The following is a 22,170-nucleotide window of genomic DNA, read 5'->3' as shown; positions in this document are numbered from 1 at the left end:
TGATGCAGCTGTAGTAGGATGGATCATGATGCAGCTGTAGCAGCATGGATGTTGATGCAGCTGTAGTAGCATGGATGTTGATGGAGCTTTAGCAGCATGGATGTTGATGCAGCTGTAGTAGCATGGATGTTGATGCAGCTGTAGTAGCATGGATGTTGATGCAGCTGTAGCAGCATGGATGTTGATGCAGCTGTAGTAGGATGGATCATGATGTAGCTGTAGTAGGATGGCTCATGATGCAGCTGTAGTAGGATGGATCATGATGCAGCTGTAGTAGGATGGCTCATGATGCAGCTGTAGTAGCATGAATGTTGATACAGCTGTAGTAGCATGGATGTTGATGCAGCTGTAGCAGCATGGATGTTGATGCAGCTGTATTAGGATGGCTCATGATGCAGCTGTAGTAGGATGGATCATGCTGCAGCTGTAGTAGGATGGATCATGATGTAGCTGTAGTAGCATGGACCATGATGCAGTTGTAGCAGCATGGATCATGATGCAGCTGTAGTAGCATGGATCATGATGCAGCTGTAGTAGCATGGACCATGATGCAGCTGTAGTAGCATGGACCATGATGCAGTTGTAGCAGCATGGATCATGATGCAGCTGTAGTAGCATGGATCATGATGCAGCTGTAGCAGCATGGATGTTGATGCAGCTGTAGTAGCATGGATGTTGATGGAGCTTTAGCAGCATGGATGTTGATGCAGCTGTAGTAGCATGGATGTTGATGCAGCTGTAGTAGCATGGATGTTGATGCAGCTGTAGCAGCATGGATGTTGATGCAGCTGTAGTAGGATGGCTCATGATGCAGCTGCAGTAGGATGGATCATGCTGCAGCTGTAGTAGGATGGATCATGATGTAGCTGTAGTAGGATGGCTCATGATGCAGCTGTAGTAGGATGGATCATGATGCAGCTGTAGTAGGATGGCTCATGATGCAGCTGTAGTAGCATGGATCATGATGCAGCTGTAGCAGCATGGATGTTGATGCAACTGTAGCAGCATGGATGTTGATGCAGCTGTAGTAGCATGGATGTTGATGCAGCTGCAGCAGCATGGATGTTGATGCAGCTGTAGTAGCATGGACCATGATGCAGTTGTAGCAGCATGGATCATGATGCAGCTGAAGTAGCATGGATCATGATGCAGCTGTAGTAGGATGGATCATGATGCAGCTGTAGCAGCATGGATGTTGATGCAGCTGTAGTAGCATGGATGTTGATGGAGCTTTAGCAGCATGGATGTTGATGCAGCTGTAGTAGCATGGATGTTGATGCAGCTGTAGTAGCATGGATGTTGATGCAGCTGTAGCAGCATGGATGTTGATGCAGCTGTAGTAGGATGGATCATGATGTAGCTGTAGTAGGATGGCTCATGATGCAGCTGTAGTAGGATGGATCATGATGCAGCTGTAGTAGGATGGCTCATGATGCAGCTGTAGTAGGATGGATCATGATGCAGCTGTAGCAGCATGGATGTTGATGCAGCTGTAGTAGCATGGATGTTGATGGAGCTTTAGCAGCATGGATGTTGATGCAGCTGTAGTAGCATGGATGTTGATGCAGCTGTAGCAGCATGGATGTTGATGCAGCTGTAGTAGGATGGATCATGATGTAGCTGTAGTAGGATGGCTCATGATGCAGCTGTAGTAGGATGGATCATGATGCAGCTGTAGTAGGATGGCTCATGATGCAGCTGTAGTAGCATGAATGTTGATACAGCTGTAGTAGCATGGATGTTGATGCAGCTGTAGCAGCATGGATGTTGATGCAGCTGTAGTAGGATGGCTCATGATGCAGCTGTAGTAGGATGGATCATGCTGCAGCTGTAGTAGGATGGATCATGATGTAGCTGTAGTAGGATGTAGTGCAGGATGGCTCATGATGCAGCTGTAGGATGATACAGCATGATGCAGCTGTAGTAGGATGGATCATGATGTAGCTGTAGTAGGATGGCTCATGATGCAGCTGTAGTAGGATGGATCATGATGCAGCTGTAGTAGGATGGCTCATGATGCAGCTGTAGTAGCATGAATGTTGATACAGCTGTAGTAGCATGGATGTTGATGCAGCTGTAGCAGCATGGATGTTGATGCAGCTGTAGTAGGATGGCTCATGATGCAGCTGTAGTAGGATGGATCATGCTGCAGCTGTAGTAGGATGGATCATGATGTAGCTGTAGTAGGATGGCTCATGATGCAGCTGTAGTAGGATGGATCATGATGCAGCTGTAGTAGGATGGCTCATGATGCAGCTGTAGTAGCATGGATGTTGATGCAGCTGTAGTAGCATGGATGTTGATGCAGCTGTAGTAGCATGGATCATGATGCAGCTGTAGCAGCATGGATGTTGATGCAGCTGTAGTAGCATGGATGTTGATGCAGCTGTAGCAGCATGGATGTTGATGCAGCTGTAGCAGGATGGATCATGATGTAGCTGTAGTAGCATGGATGTTGATGCAGCTGTAGTAGCATGGATGTTGATGCAGCTGTAGTAGCATGGGCCATGATGTAGCTGTAGTAGCATGGATGTTGATGCAGCTGTAGTAGCATGGATGTTGATGCAGCTGTAGTAGCATGGGTCATGATGCAGCTGTAGCAGCATGGATGTTGATGCAGCTGTAGTAGCATGGATGTTGATGCAGCTGTAGCAGCATGGATGTTGACGCAGCTGTAGCAGGATGGATCATGATGTAGCTGTAGTAGCATGGATGTTGATGCAGCTGTAGTAGCATGGATGTTGATGCAGCTGTAGTAGCATGGGTCATGATGTAGCTGTAGTAGCATGGATGTTGATGCAGCTGTAGTAGCATGGATGTTGATGCAGCTGTAGTAGCATGGGTCATGATGCAGCTGTAGCAGCATGGATGTTGATGCAGCTGTAGTAGCATGGATGTTGATGCAGCTGTAGTAAGATGGATCATGATGCAGCTGTAGTAGGATGGATCATGCTGCAGCTGTAGTAGGATGGCTCATGATGCAGCTGTAGTAGGATGGATCATGATGCAGCTGTAGTAGCATGGATCATGATGCAGCTGTAATAGCATGGATCATGATGTAGCTGTAGTAGGATGGCTGTAGTAGCATGGATGTTGATGCAGCTGTAGCAGCATGGATGTTGACGCAGCTGTAGCAGGATGGATCATGATGTAGCTGTAGTAGCATGGATGTTGATGCAGCTGTAGTAGCATGGATGTTGATGCAGCTGTAGTAGCATGGGTCATGATGTAGCTGTAGTAGCATGGATGTTGATGCAGCTGTAGTAGCATGGATGTTGATGCAGCTGTAGTAGCATGGGTCATGATGCAGCTGTAGCAGCATGGATGTTGATGCAGCTGTAGTAGCATGGATGTTGATCTGTAGTAGGATGGATCATGATGCAGCTGTAGTAGGATGGATCATGATGCAGCTGTAGTAGCATGGATCATGATGCAGCTGTAATAGCATGGATCATGATGTAGCTGTAGTAGGATGGCTCATGATGCAGCTGTAGTAGGATGGATCATGATGCAGCTGTAGTAGGATGGCTAATGATGCAGCTGTAGTAGCATGGATGTTGATGCAGCTGTAGTAGCATGGATGTTGATGCAGCTGTAGTAGCATGGATCATGATGCAGCTGTAGCAGCATGGATGTTGATGCAGCTGTAGTAGGATGTATGTTGATGCAGCTGTAGCAGCATGGATGTTGACGCAGCTGTAGCAGGATGGATAATGATGTAGCTGTAGTAGCATGGATGTTGATGCAGCTGTAGTAGCATGGATGTTGATGCAGCTGTAGTAGCATGGGTCATGATGTAGCTGTAGTAGCATGGATGTTGATGCAGCTGTAGTAGCATGGATGTTGATGCAGCTGTAGTAGCATGGGTCATGATGCAGCTGTAGCAGCATGGATGTTGATGCAGCTGTAGTAGCATGGATTTTGATGCAGCTGTAGTAAGATGGATCATGATGCAGCTGTAGTAGGATGGATCATGCTGCAGCTGTAGTAGGATGGCTCATGATGCAGCTGTAGTAGGATGGATCATGATGCAGCTGTAGTAGCATGGATCATGATGCAGCTGTAATAGCATGGATGTTGATGCAGCTGTAGTAGGATGCATCATGATGCAGCTGTAGTAGCATTGATCATGATGCAGCTGTAGCAGCATGGATGTTGATGCAGCTGTAGTAGCATGGATGTTGATGCAGCTGTAGTAGGATGGATGTTGACGCAGCTGTAGTAGGATGGATCATGATGCAGCTGTAGTAGCATGGATGTTGATGCAGCTGTAGCAGCATGGATGTTGATGCAGCTGTAGTAGCATGGATGTTGATGCAGCTGTAGTAGGATGGATGTTGACGCAGCTGTAGTAGGATGGATCATGATGCAGCTGTAGCAGCATGGATGTTGATGCAGCTGTAGCAGCATGGATGTTGATGCAGCTGTAGTAGGATGGCTCATGATGCAGCTGTAGTAGGATCGATCATGCTGCAGCTGTAGTAGGATGGATCATGATGCAGCTGTAGTAGCATGAATGTTGATACAGCTGTAGTAGCATGGATGTTGATGCAGCTGTAGTAGCATGGATCATGATGCAGCTGTAGCAGCATGGATGTTGATGCAGCTGTAGTAGCATGGATCATGATGCAGCTGTAGCAGCATGGATGTTGATGCAGCTGTAGCAGCATGGATGTTGATGCAGCTGTAGCAGCATGGATGTTGATGCAGCTGTAGCAGCATGGATGTTGATGCAGCTGTAGTAGCATGGATCATGATGCAGCTGTAGCAGCATGGATGTTGATGCAACTGTAGCAGCATGGATGTTGATGCAGCTGTAGTAGGATGGATCATGATGCAGCTGTAGAAGCATGGATGTGGATGCAGCTGTAGTAGCATGGATCATGATGCAGCTGTAGTAGCATGGATGTTGATGCAGCTGTAGCAGCATGGATGTTGATGCAGCTGTAGTAGCATGGATCATGATGCAGCTGTAGCAGCATGGATGTTGATGCAGCTGCAGCAGCATGGATGTTGATGCAGCTGTAGTAGCATGGATGTTGATGCAGCTGTAGCAGCATGGATGTTGATGCAGCTGTAGTAGCATGGATGTTGATGCAGCTGTAGCAGCATGGATGTTGATGCAGCTGTAGTAGGATGGCTCATGATGCAGCTGTAGTAGGATGGATCATGCTGCAGCTGTAGTAGGATGGATCATGATGTAGCTGTAGTAGGATGGCTCATGATGCAGCTGTAGTAGGATGGATCATGATGCAGCTGTAGTAGGATGGCTCATGATGCAGCTGTAGTAGCATGGATGTTGTTGCAGCTGTAGTAGCATGGATGTTGATGCAGCTGGCGTAGCATGGATGTTGATGCAGCTGTAGCAGCATGGATGTTGACGCAGCTGTAGTAGGATGGATCATGATGCAGCTGTAGTAGCATGGATGTGGATGCAGCTGTAGTAGCATGGATCATGATGCAGCTGTAGTAGCATGGATGTTGATGCAGCTGTAGTAGCATGGATGTTGATGCAGCTGTAGCAGCATGGATGTTGATGCAGCTGTAGTAGCATGGATGTTGATGCAGCTGTAGTAGCATGGATGTTGATGCAGCTGTAGTAGCATGGATGTTGATGCAGCTGTAGTAGCATGGATGTTGATGCAGCTGTAGTAGCATGGATGTTGATGCAGCTGTTGTAGCATGGGTCATGATGCAGCTGTAGTAGCATGGGTCATGATGCAGCTGTAGTAGGATGGATCATGATGCAGCTGTAGTAGCATGGATCATGATGCAGCTGTAATAGCATGGATGTTGATGCAGCTGTAGTAAGATGGATCATGATGCAGCTGTAGTAGGATGGATCATGCTGCAGCTGTAGTAGGATGGCTCATGATGCAGCTGTAGTAGGATGGATCATGATGCAGCTGTAGTAGCATGGATCATGATGCAGCTGTAATAGCATGGATGTTGATGCAGCTGTAGTAGGATGCATCATGATGCAGCTGTAGTAGCATGGATGTTGATGCAGCTGTAGCAGCATGGATGTTGACGCAGCTGTAGTAGGATGGATCATGATGCAGCTGTAGTAGCATGGATGTTGATGCAGCTGTAGCAGCATGGATGTTGATGCAGCTGTAGTAGCATGGATGTTGATGCAGCTGTAGTAGCATGGATGTTGATGCAGCTGTAGCAGCATGGATGTTGATGCAGCTGTAGTAGCATGGATGTTGATGCAGCTGTAGTAGCATGGATGTTGATGCATTTGTAGTAGCATGGATCATGATGCAGCTGTAGTAGCATGGATCATGATGCAGCTGTAGTAGGATGGATCATGATGCAGCTGTAGTAGGATGGATCATGATGCAGCTGTAGTAGCATGGACCATGATGCAGCTGTAGCAGCATGGATGTTGATGCAGCTGTAGCAGCATGGATGTTGATGCAGCTGTAGTAGCATGGATGTTGATGCAGCTGTAGTAGGATGGATCATGATGCAGCTGCAGTAGGATGGATCATGCTGCAGCTGTAGTAGGATGGATCATGATGCAGCTGTAGTAGCATGGATGTTGATTCAGCTGTAGTAGGATGGCTCATGATGCAGCTGTAGTAGGATGGATCATGCTGCAGCTGTAGTAGGATGGATCATAATGCAGCTGTAGTAGGATGGCTCATGATGCAGCTGTAGTAGGATGGATCATGATGCGGCTGTAGTAGGATGGATCATGATGCAGCAGTAGTAGGATGGCTCATGATGCAGCTGTAGTAGGATGGCTCATGCTGCAGCTGTAGTAGGATGGATCATAATGCAGCTGTAGTAGGATGGCTCATGCTGCAGCTGTAGTAGGATGGATCATGATGCAGCTGTAGCAGCATGGATGTTGATGCAGCTGTAGTAGGATGGATGTTGATGCAGCTGTAGTAGGATGGATCATGATGCAGCTGTAGTAGCTTGGATGTTGATGCAGCTGTAGTAGGATGGATGTTGATGCAGCTGTAGATGGATGGATCATGATGCAGCTGTAGTAGCATGGATCATGATGTAGCTCTAATAGCATGGATGTTGATGCAGTTGTAGTAGGATGGATCATGATGCAGCTGTAGTAGGATGGATCATGCTGCAGCTGTAGTAGGATGGATCATGATGTAGCTGTAGTAGGATGGCTCATGATGCAGCTGTAGTAGGATGGATCATGATGCAGCTGTAGTAGGATGGTTAATGATGCAGCTGTAGTAGCATGGATGTTGATGCAGCTGTAGTAGGATGGATCATGATGTAGCTGTAGTAGGATGGCTCATGATGCAGCTGTAGTAGGATGGATCATGATGCAGCTGTAGCAGCATGAATCATGATGCAGCTGTAGTAGCACAGGTCATGATGCAGCTGTAGTAGCATGGATCATGATGCAGCTGTAGTAGCATGGGTCATGATGCAGCTGTAATAGCATGGATGTTGATGCAGCTGTAGTAGCATGGATGTTGATGCAGCTGTAGTAGCATGGATGTTGATGCAGCTGTAGCAGCATGGATGTTGACGCAGCTGTAGTAGGATGGATCATGATGCAGCTGTAGTAGGATGGCTCATGATGCAGCTGTAGTAGGATGGATCATGATGCAGCTGTAGTAGCATGGATGTTGATTCAGCTGTAGTAGCATGGATCATGATGCAGCTGTAGTAGCATGGATGTTGATGCAGCTGTAGTAGCATGGATGTTGATGCAGCTGTAGCAGCATAGATGTTGATGCAGCTGTAGCAGCATGGATGTTGATGCAGCTGTAGTAGGATGGATCATTATGCAGCTGTAGCAGCATGGCTCATGATGCAGCTGTAGTAGCATGGATCATGATGCAGCTGTAGCAGCATGGCTCATGATGCAGCTGTAGTAGCATGGACCATGATGCAGCTGTAGCAGCATGGATCATGATGCAGCTGTAGTAGCATGGATCATGATGCAGCTGTAGTAGCATGGATCATTATGCAGCTGTAGCAGCATGGCTCATGATGCAGCTGTAGTAGCATGGATCATGATGCAGCTGTAGTAGCATGGACCATGATGCAGTTGTAGCAGCATGGATCATGATGCAGCTGTAGTAGCATGGATCATGATGCAGCTGTAGTAGGATGGATCATGGTGCAGTTGTAGCAGCATGGCTCATGATGCAGCTGTAGTAGCATGGACCATGATGCAGCTGTAGCAGCATGGATCATGATGCAGCTGTAGTAGCATGGATCATGATGCAGCTGTAGTAGCATGGATCATTATGCAGCTGTAGCAGCATGGCTCATGATGCAGCTGTAGTAGCATGGACCATGATGCAGCTGTAGTAGCATGGACCATGATGCAGTTGTAGCAGCATGGATCATGATGCAGCTGTAGTAGCATGGATCATGATGCAGCTGTAGTAGGATGGATCATGATGCAGTTGTAGCAGCATGGATGTTGATGCAGCTGTAGTAGGATGGTTCATGATGTATGCCAAATTGTTGTTTTTCTGTTTGTTTTTTGTTATGCAATTATTTTGTTCCCTCTCTCAAAGAGACTCACTTAAATATTCACATCCAAAAACATTATGGATTAAATTGTTTAACCAACCAGGGCATTATGAGGATATGACATAGTTTCCAAATGTATTCCCAATCATATGCAGTATATATCTATCTACCCTGCTCGCTCCAGTCCTGTCTATCTCTAAACCTGATGGGCTGAATGGCTTCTTTCCAGTTAGACACTGTACTGCTTGTTTGCATCTGAGTCGTTGGGGAATCCTCATAGAGGTGTTAGATACTGGTTCATCTGACCCCCCTACAGGAGACAGAAAGCAAGCACCTCTCACAGCCTTCAATCCACCGGACTGTCAGTGAGGCGTGGGAGGGAAGGCCTGAGCTGGATGTCCTTTTCCCCTAATGTTTGCCATTGACCACCCAGTACCCGGAGCAGACTAGGAGCAGGTGACCTAGGTCCTGACCTCTGTATGTATGCGCAGAGGGCAAGTGAGAGGACAAAACTTTAGTAATATGTTTTAGTGTTTCCAAATGGGGCAAGAACAGAGGTAAGTTCTAACATAAGTTTCAAGTTTTAACAGTTTTGTGTGAGGTCGGGAGGACAAGTAACATATATAAGATGTTTACACATTGACTACCACCCAGCCTTGCCCCGCACATCTTGCCCCTATGGCTGTTAATGCAGATATTTGCAAAATACAAGGGAATTTAGAGCCCAAAAAACATATTCCACCCATGAATGAAGAGTATCATTCACCGCATTATGCACATAAAAACACAAACAAATGCTTTTTAAAATCCTAATCACACACTGCACCCACTGCATGTGTATTTTCACAAATCCCCCGCCTAACCTGTCATGCAGACCCAAACCTCAGAACACAATTTGCAGTATATTGATTGAAATCAGGAGGGAGTGGGAGGTAGGGAGTGGGAGGCCTCAGAGCTCTCCCCTCCCTCTCACAGCCTCCTCTCCCAACCCTATCCCCAATGGGTAAAGCAGGTCAGTCATTGATCCAGGCAGGCATTGCTGAGAGGAGAGGCCGTCAGGGAGGCCCTGGGACGTGTCCCAAATGGCAACCTATTCCCTATTTAGTGACCTACTTTTGACAAAAGGATGTCATTTGGGATGCACACGTGGCCTTTGGTTCCAGGTCACTGTCTCTGGTCCTGCTCGGCTGGCTGTTGAGAGGTAGAAAACAGCAGGTCAACCACTCATTGGCTGGATGTATCGCAGTCTGCCTAGGGAGATCAATACATCAGAGGCTACAGGCTACCGTTCCCAACTCCCACGTTCGGACAGAGGGCTTTAAACGATTTACCATCTACAGGCAGACTCCCAGGGGGAAGAATCCCTGTCATGCCTTCTTCACAACTAAACGCGTGGACCATTTTAAGTCCTTACTGATTTGGACACAGAGGAACTTGAAGCTCTCGACCTGCTCCACTGCAGCCCCATCAATGTGGATGCTCGACACCCCCATTTCATGTAGTCCATGATCAGCTCCTTGATCTTACTGACGTTGACAGAGAGGTTGTTGTCCTGGCACCACACTGCCAGGTCACTGATCTCCTCCCTGTAGATTGTCTTGTCGTTGCTGGTGATCAGCCCTACCACCCTTGGGTCATAAGCAAACTTGATGATGGTGCTGGAGTCATGCGTAGCCACACAGTGATGAGTGAACAGAGAGTACAGGAGGGGACTAAGCACACACCCCTGTGGGGCACCCGTGTTGAGGGTCAGCGTAGCAGTGGTGATGTTGCCTACCCTTACCACCTGGGGTCGGCCCGTCAGGAAGTTCAGGGTCCAGTTGCAGAGGGAGATGTTCAGACCCAGGTTCCTATGCTTGGTGACGAGCTTGAAGGGGACAATGGTGTTGTATGCTGAGCTGTAGTCATCGAACAGCATTCTCACATAGGTATTCTTCTTATCTAGGTGGGTGAGGGCAGAGTGGTGTGCAATTGAGATTGTGTCATCTATGGATCCATTGGGGCGGTATGCAATTTGGAGTGGGTCATGGGTGTCTGGGATGATGGAGTTGATGTGTGCCATGACCAGCCTTTCAAAGCACTTCATGATTACAGATGTGAGTGCTACAGGGCGGTAGTCATTGTGGGAGTCCTTAGAGTTCTTGGGAACAGGAATGATGGTGGTCATCTTAAAACATGTAGGGATTACAGATTGGTTAAAGGAGAGGTAGAAAATTATTGTGAATATGCCTGTCAGCTGTTCTGCGCATGCTCTGAGGAATACTGTCAGGCCCTTCGGCCTTGCGAGGGACCTAATTAAAGACCTTAATCATATTTTCCTCAGAGAGCGAGATCACTCAGTCCTCTGGTCAGTGGGGGCCCTCACACCCGGCAAGGTTGAAGCGTGCATAATATGAGAGGCATTGTTGGGCAGATCACCTCTGGGTCATCCATTTTAATCTGTAATGGATTGTAGCTCCTGACATGTGATGGGTGTCGGAACCTGTGTAATATGATTCTACCTTATTCCTATATTGTCCCTTTGCTCATTTGATGACTCTGCAGAGGTCATAGCGGGACTTCTTGTATTTGTTCCTGTCTTCAGCTGTAGTCTTAGGGTTGTCTGCGATAGCTCTGTGTGCAGTAGCCCTCTCCTTTAGCTTAAAACCTCTTAAGGATGGGACTCTTTTTTTACATTTTCACCTAAAATGACATACCCAAATCTAACTGCCTGTAGCTCAGGACCTGAAGCAAGCATATGCATAATCTTGATACCATTTGAAAGGAAACACTTTGAAGTTTGTGGAAATGTGAAACTAATGTAGGATAATATAACACATTAGATCAGGTAAAAGATAATACAAACAAAAAAACTATGCGTTTTCTATTTTTTTGTTTTGTTCCATCATCTTTGAAGTGCAAGAGAAAGGCCTTACATTAACATAGGATCCTAGGTAGAATTGAAATTTTGTCCACAAGATGGCAGCAGTGCGTGTGCAAAGTTTCAGACTGATCCAGTGAAGACTTACCTCACTTCACAATATTTTGCATCAAGCTCCTACATTTATCAAATATAAATATAAAAATTGATTTTATGCTACATTATATCTCTGGGACCCTCAGGATGACAAGTCAGAGCACGATTACTAAATGAAAATATGATTTACCTTCAGAGGTGAATGTATCAAACCAGTTGGCATGATAAAAGTGTTTTGTTGTTGTCACGTTCTGACCTTGGTTCCTTTGTTTTGTCTTTGTTTTAGTATGGTCAGGGCGTGAGTTGGGGTTGGCAGTCTATGTTCTTTTTTCTGTGATTTGTGATTTCTGTGTTTGGCCTGGTATGGTTCTCAATCAGAGGCAGCTGTCAATTGTTGTTCCTGATTGAGAACCATACTTAGGTAGCCTGTTTTCACACTTGAGTTTGGTGATTATTTTCTGTTCTGTGTTTTGTGTATTCACCGTACACGACTGTTTTGTTTCGTTTGTTGTCGCTTTATTGTTTTGATTCAGTGTTTTGTCACCAAAGCCCCATATACTACCCACCACTGTGTCCTGTATGCTCTCGATGGCTGGCCCTCGCTTCATATTTGTCGCTAAACCCACTGGCTCCAGGTCACCTATAAGTCTTTGCTAGGTAAAGCCCTGCCTTATCTCAGCTCACTGGTCACCATAGCAGCACCCACCCATAAGCATGCGCTCCAGCAGGTATATTTCACTGGTCACCCCCAAAGCCAATTCCTAATTTGGCCGCCTTTCCTTCCAGTTTCTGCTGCCAATGACTGGAACGAATTGCAAAAATCACTGAAGCTGGAGACTCATATCTCCCTCCCTAACTTTAAGCATCAGCTGTCAGAGCAGCTTACAGATCATTGCACCTGTACATAGCCCACCCAACTACCTCATCCCCATATTATTATTATAATTTTTTTGTTGCTCCTTTGCACCCCAGTATGTCTACTTCCACATTCATCTTCTGCACATCTATCACTCCAGTGTTTAATTGCTAAATTGTAATTACTTCGCCACTACGGCCTATTTATTTCCTTACTTCCATAATCTTACTTCACTTGCACACACTGTATATACACTTTTCTATTGTGTTATTGACTGTACGTTTGTTTATTCCATGTGTAACTCTGTGTTGTTGTTTGTGTCTCAATGCTTTGCTTTATCTTGACCAGGTCGCAGTTGTAAATGAGAACTTGTCCTCAACTGGCCTACCTGGTTAAATAAAGGTGAAACAAAATGTAAAAAAATTCCATTGTAGTTAAACATCATGTCGTCTGGTTTGTTTGGGATCAAGGGCAACGATGAGTGAAAGCACCTGGATGGTTATCAATGTCCCCATCTCTCATCGTAGTTTCACTATTTCACATTGAAGTAAGGAGAGCAGCAACAATTGTGGTTGTCTTGAAAAAAAAACATATGTAAATATGACTGAGCAACAACAGTAGTGCTGTATGAAACAAGAAGATATTGCCGTTTCAATTGAATAACTCCCTGAATCAAAGCAGTGTCTATCCCGAGGTCTCTGGTCTTGGGAGCTCTGCTCAGCTACAGTATGCAGAGAGTGAGAGGGCTGCTCTCTGTGCTCCTGGGGCAGTTATCTGATCTATCTGAAAGCTGCAACTGAAAAAGAGCCAGTGTGCTAATGAGGACAGTCAGCCACAACACTGAACATCACAGATTTGACATGTGGGACAGAGGAGGAAAGAATCAATTTAGGTCAAAGTGAATTAACTGCTGTATGCATATTTTGAGTTAAGTGGCATGATATCCACAATTAGATTGTTTAAATTACCAGCACCAGCACTTGACATTGTGGGTATAGTACAGTACTGTATATAAAAACAGTTGGAAAACCTCTGTTGGATCAGCTAGGTCTTCAACCATATTGCCTGTAGCCAAGGAGCAAGGCATCTGTCAGAGTTCTGAGGAGACCACTGCGGTGCTGGGCTGTTTCCTCAGCCTCTCAGTTAAGATGTTGATCAGTCAGGGGATGTGTTTTCTCACCGCTGGAGGACACAGCCGGGCAGAGCCACACACCCCTCCACTGAACCTCTATCCTGCTCCACACCAGTCATTGTTTAACTTCAACATGAGGGAGACGACAGCATGGCATCGCTACACAAACCCACACCACAACTCTTTGATGTGTTTTATGGCAGAGGAAAGCCTTATGGGCTGTGCTGGGTCCTCCCTCTTTACTCAGCCTTTCACCCAACCTGCTCTGACACTCCACTCATGTTCCTCATGTATAGCTAACCTATAGGGAACAACACTGTAGTGTGAGAGCTTGGGTGTAGACTACCCGAGGGCTCATTTACCAGGCGAAAAGTCACATGAGAGAGAGAAGCCAAAGGACAGTACTGTATAGTACATTGAGCAGTGGCTCCATAACACGTGACTACTCTGCTCCTCTACTGTCGACATGTAATTATCCTTTTCTATTTGAATGCTGCTGCACAGCCCCAGAGCAGCACGAGCTAGGCTGTTGTTTGAACGCCCAGCGCCAGGAAATGTTGAGGCTGTCAGTATGGCGTTTGGTTATTATGCTTAACTTTGTATAAGGCAGCTCAAAATGAAGCCATTCTCTCTGTGGAAAGCCATTAGTCTGGGGACAGACGGAGGGGATTGTCCTACCCAGAGAACCCATTGTGGTGAAATTCATACCACTGAAAACATTGCCCACAGCAGGGAAACCTATTTTGTCATGGGAACAATTTTCCCATAATGATAAATAAGTAGCCATTTAAAGAGAAATGTAAGTAGGACTATGACCAAATATCCTGGAGAATTGACAGTGGAGTGCATGTGCCATTACACATCACCCTTTGTGTAACTTCATAAGTTTTACTTTTGAGAAAAGAGTTCCCCAAACTATTCTAAAACAAGTGAAGAAAGAGTTTCCTTCCTGAGGGATATTTGAGTTAACGGAGGTAAAAGCTAATTTTCCCCTTCCCTAAACTCCACATTCAACATCATTCAAGCTGAGAGCTACAGCAAACTCCTGGCATCACATCAAAGCAGGGAAAGCGTCTGCCTCGCTTCCTCTCTCTCTGCCCCCTTTCCTCCGTTCCCTCCATCTCTGGATGTGTTGGACCAGAGAGGGAGGAAGGGAAGCGACCAGGAGGAGGGCTTTGTGTTGTAATCAGATGGGGCCTGCTCCTTAGACAACACTACTGTGATAATTCAATTCAGACTAGATGCTTGGAGTGGGTGCTCAGTATGGGACTAACTAAAACAAGTGAAACACGGTGGGACAAGATATTTTATTGATAAACTTGAAGTGCTGAAAAAGGCAGGAATTTCAGACAGAAATTACACCTTTTCATCAAGGAAGCAAGAGTTAAGGTAACATTTGCTGTAGTTTAAGACAAGTTGTCAGCCTACGAGACAGCTGAGCCAAGCAATGTATCTAGCGTGGTTTACTGTATGTATTACAAGAGGAGCAGAATCATCAATGTGATCAGTAAAACATTTTCTGGTGGAGAAGGGTTCAGCTGAGAGGCCAAACTGCCTGACAATATTCATGTGGATGAAAGCTGAGAAGTCAGTAGGTGATGCAAACACTCAGACATACTGTACAACGACATAAAGAGTAAATTAGCAGCATAGTGAAGCAAGATGTAAGAGGGTATTTTATTTTAAAAGAGAAATTGAGAAGCACTCAACATATTAAAACATCTTTGCCATCTAGTCAATCAAGCTTAAGTGATGCTCTTTAAAATAATTAATTTTAAAGACAAAGTAATACAGACAGAATATGAGATTCAAACCAAACAAAACAATTATTCAGATTCAGAAGAGATTCAACTTTTAAAAAAGTGTCCATAAAATTCCTAAGCTCAACCCCGACTCGCCAACAAAAAGTTGTATAAAACATTTAAGTACTTCGTAAAATACATAACCTTACAAAATGTTCTTTTTTTTTAGTTCTTTAAAATCACTGTAAAATATTGGCTGGTATTATAGCAAGAAACCAGGAATTTTAATGTAGAAAAAAATGACAGAATGGGCTTCTGCATTTTTTACATCAGTATTATTCACATTATGTCATGAATGTTTGATCAAGTCCTCCACTGCGGGTGTTACTGGTCTGATGGAGCCTCTGACTGGTGTATTGCACATGGCTGCTCCTCTTCAACCTCTCCTCGTGACCAGCTTATGTGCTGAGATGAAGATGCACACTGGTGGCCATGGTAACCAGCAGCGCCACACCATTGAGATGCAGTCTGTCCTGAGGCACCCACACGTCATTCTCAGGTGGGAACCAAGGCATAAACCATATTTTAAACAGCCCCCATTCCCGCCTGGGCTGACTTAAAAACAATGCACTTTAGTTCACAGACCTCCGTTAAGCTAATTCACTCCAATGTCTTTCGGTCTATGACATATTATCAACAAATGTTGCTCACATTTTGCAAATATGAAAAGAATTTGGTTCCATTTAACAGGTCCTCCGCTGCAAAAAAGCCCTCAGTATCGGGGGAGAAGATTTCAAGAATACAGGTTACAGTACAAAAATGTGGTCCACGTTGAATATCATTGAAACATACATGTTTTTCTGTTGATGTCTTCGAGCTCATCTCTCCCCTACCTACGTGCCTACCTGCCTACCAACTAAGACCCAGCCCTCATGGCTTTCCCTTCACACTTAAGTACACATGTACCATATCGCCTCTTGACAAGACTTCAGTTCTACACATTCAAAGACCGTCATACATTAATTAGCACCTTTGACCAACAACGCACAGGAACCCATCTACTGTATCTATCCTCTCAGGACCCCACAGGAGATGTCTTTCAGAGGCCTATAAATCTGCCTGTGACAAATGATTGTTGTTTTTTGTCTAAAGATCATGATCCTCTCATTTATAAGCAATGGCCAAATGACCAACTGTAGACAGCGAGTGATGGAACAATGACAAGAAGAAACAAACGTAATTCACAGCTGTAATATTGTTTGCTGACAATAAGCTTAACAGCAATCTCAAATTCGCTAACCATGAGCTTTGCATTTGTTAAGGGATCAGTGGGAGATACTGTTAGAGCATGTAAACAGAATGCAGTTGGGTTTGAGAGTGTGATGAGCTCCTTCCAATAGCCTGAGGTTTGCTCTATTCTATAGACCGCTCGTGACCAGATACGATGGTTCAAACCAGAGCTGAAAACACTAGGCTTAAGGACGCCTTCCACCTCCAGAACATCGCTCTATCCCTTAATATTTACCTGTGCTGCAGAAAAACAACAAAATACAACTTAAAATAAACTCTAGGCACTGTTGATTTCCAAGGCTTTCTGTTGCAGATAGAGAAGAACATTTTTAGAAAACAAACACTTAAAAATAAGAATCAGAAAGTGATGGTTTCTGCATACCAAACACTTAGAATTCTCCTCCATTTAAATATGGTGGGGTCCTCCAACACAACCCAACAGACTAGCAGCTCTAAGTCCTGCAGTGGAGGGCTGTATGGATTTGGACAGTTATTCAGTGTCTAAAGGATAAATGTGGTGAAGTTCTCAAGGTAAGTGTCATATCAGTCTCAAGCCTGTCTTTCACCCTCCTTTCCCTTCCGATAAACCAAAAACCAGCTCTCCCTCAGGCCATAATTTTCTGGGGGATCTCTATGGAAGCCTTGAGGAAGATGGAGTTGTCTCTGACATAGTTCCTCTTCTTGATCTCTTCGTGGGAGATGAACTTGGGGTAGCCAAAGCCCAGGGTGCTCTCGTCCAGCGAGTTGCGGGTGCTGCACGGCTTCTGGAAGTTCTTCCAGTTGGGGTCAGGATTGAAGGTCTCTGTAATGTGTTGGGGCTTGGACAGCGACGGGTCACTCTGGTCCATGATGGAGAAGGTCACCTTGTAGGAGAAGGGCCACTCAAGCAGGTTGTCGTACTCCCCTGGCAGTACCCGGATGTAGATGGACAGGTGCGAGCCCTCCCCACTGCCATTACCATTGAGAAACGCAGACACCTGCAACTTGTAGCCATAGCGATGGGTATAGAAGGGCGGGCTGAAGAACTCATGGTTGTTCCGGAGCTTGGCCTCCTGGAGTTTCCGGGAGTAGTCGCTGAGCTTCCAGATGAGCACTCCATCGTTGCTGACTGACAGCTCCTCCATCTCCCTCCGCAGCTCCAGGATCTCCTGCCGCTGGCGCCCCACCAGGCTGCACATCATGGTCAGGTGGGACTTGGTCGTGTCCTCCAGGTGACGACCGATCGCTAGTTTTGGGCACTGCAAGGAGAGAGGAGAGACTGGTTAGGGAGAGGTCACTGTGTGTAGCAAGGAGGGTTAAACTCTGTATAGTACAAACTCTGTATAGAAATGTGTTGTGTTTAATAATGTGGTACAGTATGCACATCACACTAAATTGTTTTGTCTGTTTGAGTTTCACATTCAAGCCTCCTACAGTAAGTGAATGTTGTCTGTCTGCTGATCAGCTGCTCTTTTGGGAGCCCTGCCATACACATTTGTGTTTGGTGTACTGAACATCTGCACTCTTGGTTGTACTCTCTCGCTTGATGCCTTCGTGGTCAGGGAGAGAGTCATTTATGCATTTGTCAGACCATGTGCATTGCTTTGCACTGAGCTTTCCAAACTCGCTCCCATTTCAAACTGAAGGACAGAAGCTGACAACACAAAGCATGAAGCCTGTTTTCTCTGACTCTGGGAGCTCTCCACATTTTCTCAGATTGACGTCAGTTTCAAAAATAGACTTAAATATGCTGTCAGAGCGGAGGAGAAGTGTGACTCTCATTAAAATAGAGCCTAGAGGCACAGACGGGCAGACAGTGATGTATGTTGGAGACAATCATAGCTTTGGACATAAGTTACTGGGTTTCAACTCCACTGGACCATGAAGCATAATAATCCAAATATAATTTTGGAAACATGCACAAAAAACAACCAGAGAGTGGAAAAATGATAAAACCTGACGTCAATAAAGCAGTGGGCAGTAATGAAAAATCTAACTACACCTCTTGCAAGAAGCTAGAATCAAAGTTATTCTCAATGAGGGTCTGAAATAATAAAAAGCAGCTAGATCGCAGCAGGTCAGCCTTACCCTGTGTTTGCAGCCAGCATCTTTGAAGGGGCAGAGGATGAGGGCACTGTTACAGTTCTCCTTCACGTGATTGGCCAAGTCCTCCCGGGCAATGTTGGGGGTCCCACACTGGTTTGGGCATGCAACTGGAAACCGAGGGCAGTGGTACTGATGGTTCTGTAGGGCAGAAAAAAAAGATACATTTATTATTTAATTTATTACATTATGTACTTTACACAGCAGAATCACTGTGAGTGATTAAAAAATGTTGTGTATCATATTGAACAAATGACTGTCTATTAAAATGTATGAATGGGATAAACAAGTTGATTATGGAGCTGATGTCTGCATCATAAAGCATGTGCTCTGAGAGGGAGACATGATGAATAAACTGTGGGTATGAGAGAAGAGGAGAGTGGGAGTGGCTGGCCGGCCACTGGGCCTGAGGACAGGATGTGTGCAGAGACAGGTGCTGCCGGGGGTGGACGCAGCCAGCACAAACTACGGGCTGGCACAGAGAAGTGAGCACCATGGAAGCCAGTGTTCATGCAACCATGGGCCCAGTGCCATCCTGCTCTACAGAGACTGAGAACCCTCCTTCATCCACGACAGACTGCACTGTTCTTTCATCACACACAGTCAAATAGGGGAAGGACTCATAACAACCCTCCAGAATAAACCTTCAAAACACTTAATTCTCACAGGTCTGAGTTTAGACCTAAATTGGTGCCCAGCCTTCCAATACAAATACTACATTGATGGGAAAGAAAATGTACCCATTAATCACGTGATGACAAATGTGATTGTAAAACAAGACACGCAGGAGGAGAAGTCCTAGAGCCTGTTCGGTCAGAGGAGGTGTGTTGGTGTTGTTGACTAACCTGGATGGTGTCGAAGACAAACTCCTTGCCACAGTACTTGCAGGGCTGCGTGCGTTTGGGACACTCAGCCAGACTGTGCTGGGACAGGAGGCGGCGCATCATCCGCGCACCACACTTATTCTCACAGTACACACTCTCCTGGGGACAAATACCCTGGTGGTTCTGGGAGAAAAGACAGGACATACAAACAGGTCACAACACAGCAGTGACATCACAACCTGCAAAAATACCAGCAAAACTACCAAGCTTTCAGCGCAGTTCATCATAATTGTGACTCTTTTCAAAAAGCTAGGTGTATGTCACACGTCCCTACTTCACAGGAGAGGCATTTTAATGTATTTTGAAACATTCTTATGAAAATGTGTTTTATTGGCAGAAATGCCTTCTGGAACATGTGAACTTTCATGTGCCTTAATAACAAACTTGTATGCCATCTGTAAATAACGAATAAAATTGTTAAATAACGAACCTAATTGGTTTAGCCACAGAAAAAGTCATGAACCTTCCGGCTAGCCATGATTAGCTGAGATAATGGATGGGCTGGACATGCCGAGAGATTAGTTTGTATTGGTCTGCCATGTAGCATGCTTCTGTCTATAACATGAGCTGCTCAGTATGTGTAGATAATCCTTGCTACTGTGGATTTTTTTAAAGATATCATGGAGAACTGCAAAAGTGTTGCTACTGCTCTCAACATTGCTTCCCTGAATTTAACAGGAGCTATCGACAAAGATCAGTGGGATGAAGTTGTGACGGACTACTTTCTGGAGGACGATCATGCCATGCTGAATCTCTCTGACGATGAGGAAATCCCTGATTTAGTTAACAACATTTTTCATTAAACCAGACATTACAGAGTCTTCTGATGACAGTGATGGAGAAGAAACGGTGATCAACAGTGTTGTTGTCACGGAAGAAATTGACCAAGTTATGAAATCAGTGGAATGCACGATGGAAGCAGAGTACTGTATGATTGCAAGCTAGCTAACATTGAACCTAGTTGGTTAGCTTTAGCTACCTGCAGATTCATACATGGTGGCCATCTATGAGTGGGGCTAAGGCTTAAGAGGGTGTGAACGATGCTGAATGGGTGTAGACAAAAAAGAGCTCTCCAGTAGGTGTACCAAGACATTCAAGGGCCATTTTCTAAAAAAGTGGTGTTACAAGTTTATCAACTTTCAAAGCAGAATGACTTTCCCATTGTTCCTCAACTGCAGTGTATGATATACCATTTACTAGTTCGCAGTGTCTACTTTTATACAATGTAAAAAACACCATTTCAAATTTTGGGCCTGTATATAACAGAAAGGCCACATTGGGCCTGTATAAAACAGAAAGGCTACATTGGGCCTGTATAAACAAAGGAGGGTCAGCCTGTAAACAGTAACAGAGGTGTTAGTTAGAGGGAGGAAGGCTAACTTTAACCATGAGACACTACTTCTCATGGACTGAGAGAAAAGCACACAGTATGAAATGTGCACAGTTCTACCTCGCTCCCCTCACGCCAACACACATTCTTTCTGAATACACTGCCACCTTTGAAAGCGAGAGTAATTTACATAATGGGCATTCTGGGGTAGACAATACAAAGATTTATATTCACCAGGTTGTATACTTGTAAGTGCTACCCTGTAAAAATATACAAACAAAATTAAAAAGTAGGTCTCTGTTTATTGTTGTTGTTTACCTCATAGGCCTCCCCGGTGAACTCGTTGCCGCAGAACTCGCACTTGACCTTGCGCTTGGGGCAGTCGTGCTGCAGGTGGTCGGGCAGGTCACGGCGCGTCAGCTTGATAGAGCAGCGGTTGGGGCAGGGGATCACATTGAAGGCGCAGGTGGAGAAGTGGCCCTGAGGGTGACGGAGGGAGGGGGGAGAGAGGAATGTGTCAGCAGCCAGACACGCAGTATTTAGCATTTAGCCAGGCTTCAACACAACACGACACACTGGAGGCAGGAGACACAGGGCTCTGGTCACAAAGGAGGTGGCTTAGACAGGAGGAGCAAGGGAGAGGATGAGATACTGTAGAGAGATAGAAAGGTAAAACAAAGAAAAAAAAGATAAGAAAGCCAGGCAGGCAGCTACTGACCTGGAGCTGCATCATCTGTCCTGTCCAGCGACAGCCCTCCTCACTGTGGATGCAGCGGATGGGTAGAGCCAGGATCTGCTGCTCTAGCTCTGGGTCAGGGTAGATCTGTAGCCATGACACAACCATGAGGACATGATCAGCATTGGCTCACACTGGGATAGATATGTCTTGTCCAGCCCATCTCCTGTTTCTGTAGCATGAGGCAGGTTGATGTACAAGTACACACCCTGCACAGGAAGCTAGTCTGTCGCTGGGCCCCAATACATCTCCTTAATGCTGATTATGCTACGGGGACAGAGTGGGGGTATAGTGGCCACACCAATGGCAACACCCAAACTAATATAGTGTGTGACCGAGTAAGACAAAGGGTGTTTGCAGCAGTCTAGTAATGATTATCATGTTGATGCCCAACGAAGTGTATTACTAATACAATGAAGCCTTGACCAAGAGGATCTGAGTGACCAGCAGCCAAACAGCAGAGTTCAAAGTACTAGTCATGGACATGTGACATGAATGACGAATGAATCAGTCCCACAGGAATATTAGGAATAACAATGAAACTTCTGTGAAAACAAGAATATATACTGCAATGTTTATGGAATTAGTTCATGAAATGTTGAAAACATCAGAGAGAGAATTAGAGTGAGGGAGAACACCCCATGGTTACTGATCAAGAAGGATGAGGTCCTTCTCTATCCAATCAAGCCA

General features: G+C 45.4%; 1 protein-coding gene across 1 annotated transcript in view; it reads right to left on the bottom strand.

Annotated features, from left to right (window-relative positions):
• Positions 1–14,705: 14,705 nt before the first annotated feature.
• Positions 14,706–22,170, bottom strand: part of LOC139386214 (TNF receptor-associated factor 4-like) — a 42,935-nt gene continuing 35,470 nt past the window's right edge. Inside the window, exons 3-7 of the mRNA XM_071131697.1 lie at positions 21,463–21,567; positions 21,063–21,224; positions 19,376–19,537; positions 18,516–18,671; positions 14,706–17,686 (exon numbers count right to left, since the gene is read on the bottom strand). Of these exons, the coding sequence (XP_070987798.1) occupies positions 17,054–17,686; positions 18,516–18,671; positions 19,376–19,537; positions 21,063–21,224; positions 21,463–21,567 (1,218 nt within the window). The 3' untranslated portion in view covers positions 14,706–17,053. The remainder of the gene's footprint in view (positions 17,687–18,515; positions 18,672–19,375; positions 19,538–21,062; positions 21,225–21,462; positions 21,568–22,170) is intronic.

The sequence above is a fragment of the Oncorhynchus clarkii genome, chromosome 27 (assembly GCF_045791955.1).
Source record: "Oncorhynchus clarkii lewisi isolate Uvic-CL-2024 chromosome 27, UVic_Ocla_1.0, whole genome shotgun sequence".
Taxonomy (NCBI): Eukaryota; Metazoa; Chordata; class Actinopteri; order Salmoniformes; family Salmonidae; genus Oncorhynchus; species Oncorhynchus clarkii.
This window is presented reverse-complemented; position numbering and strand designations above follow the sequence as displayed.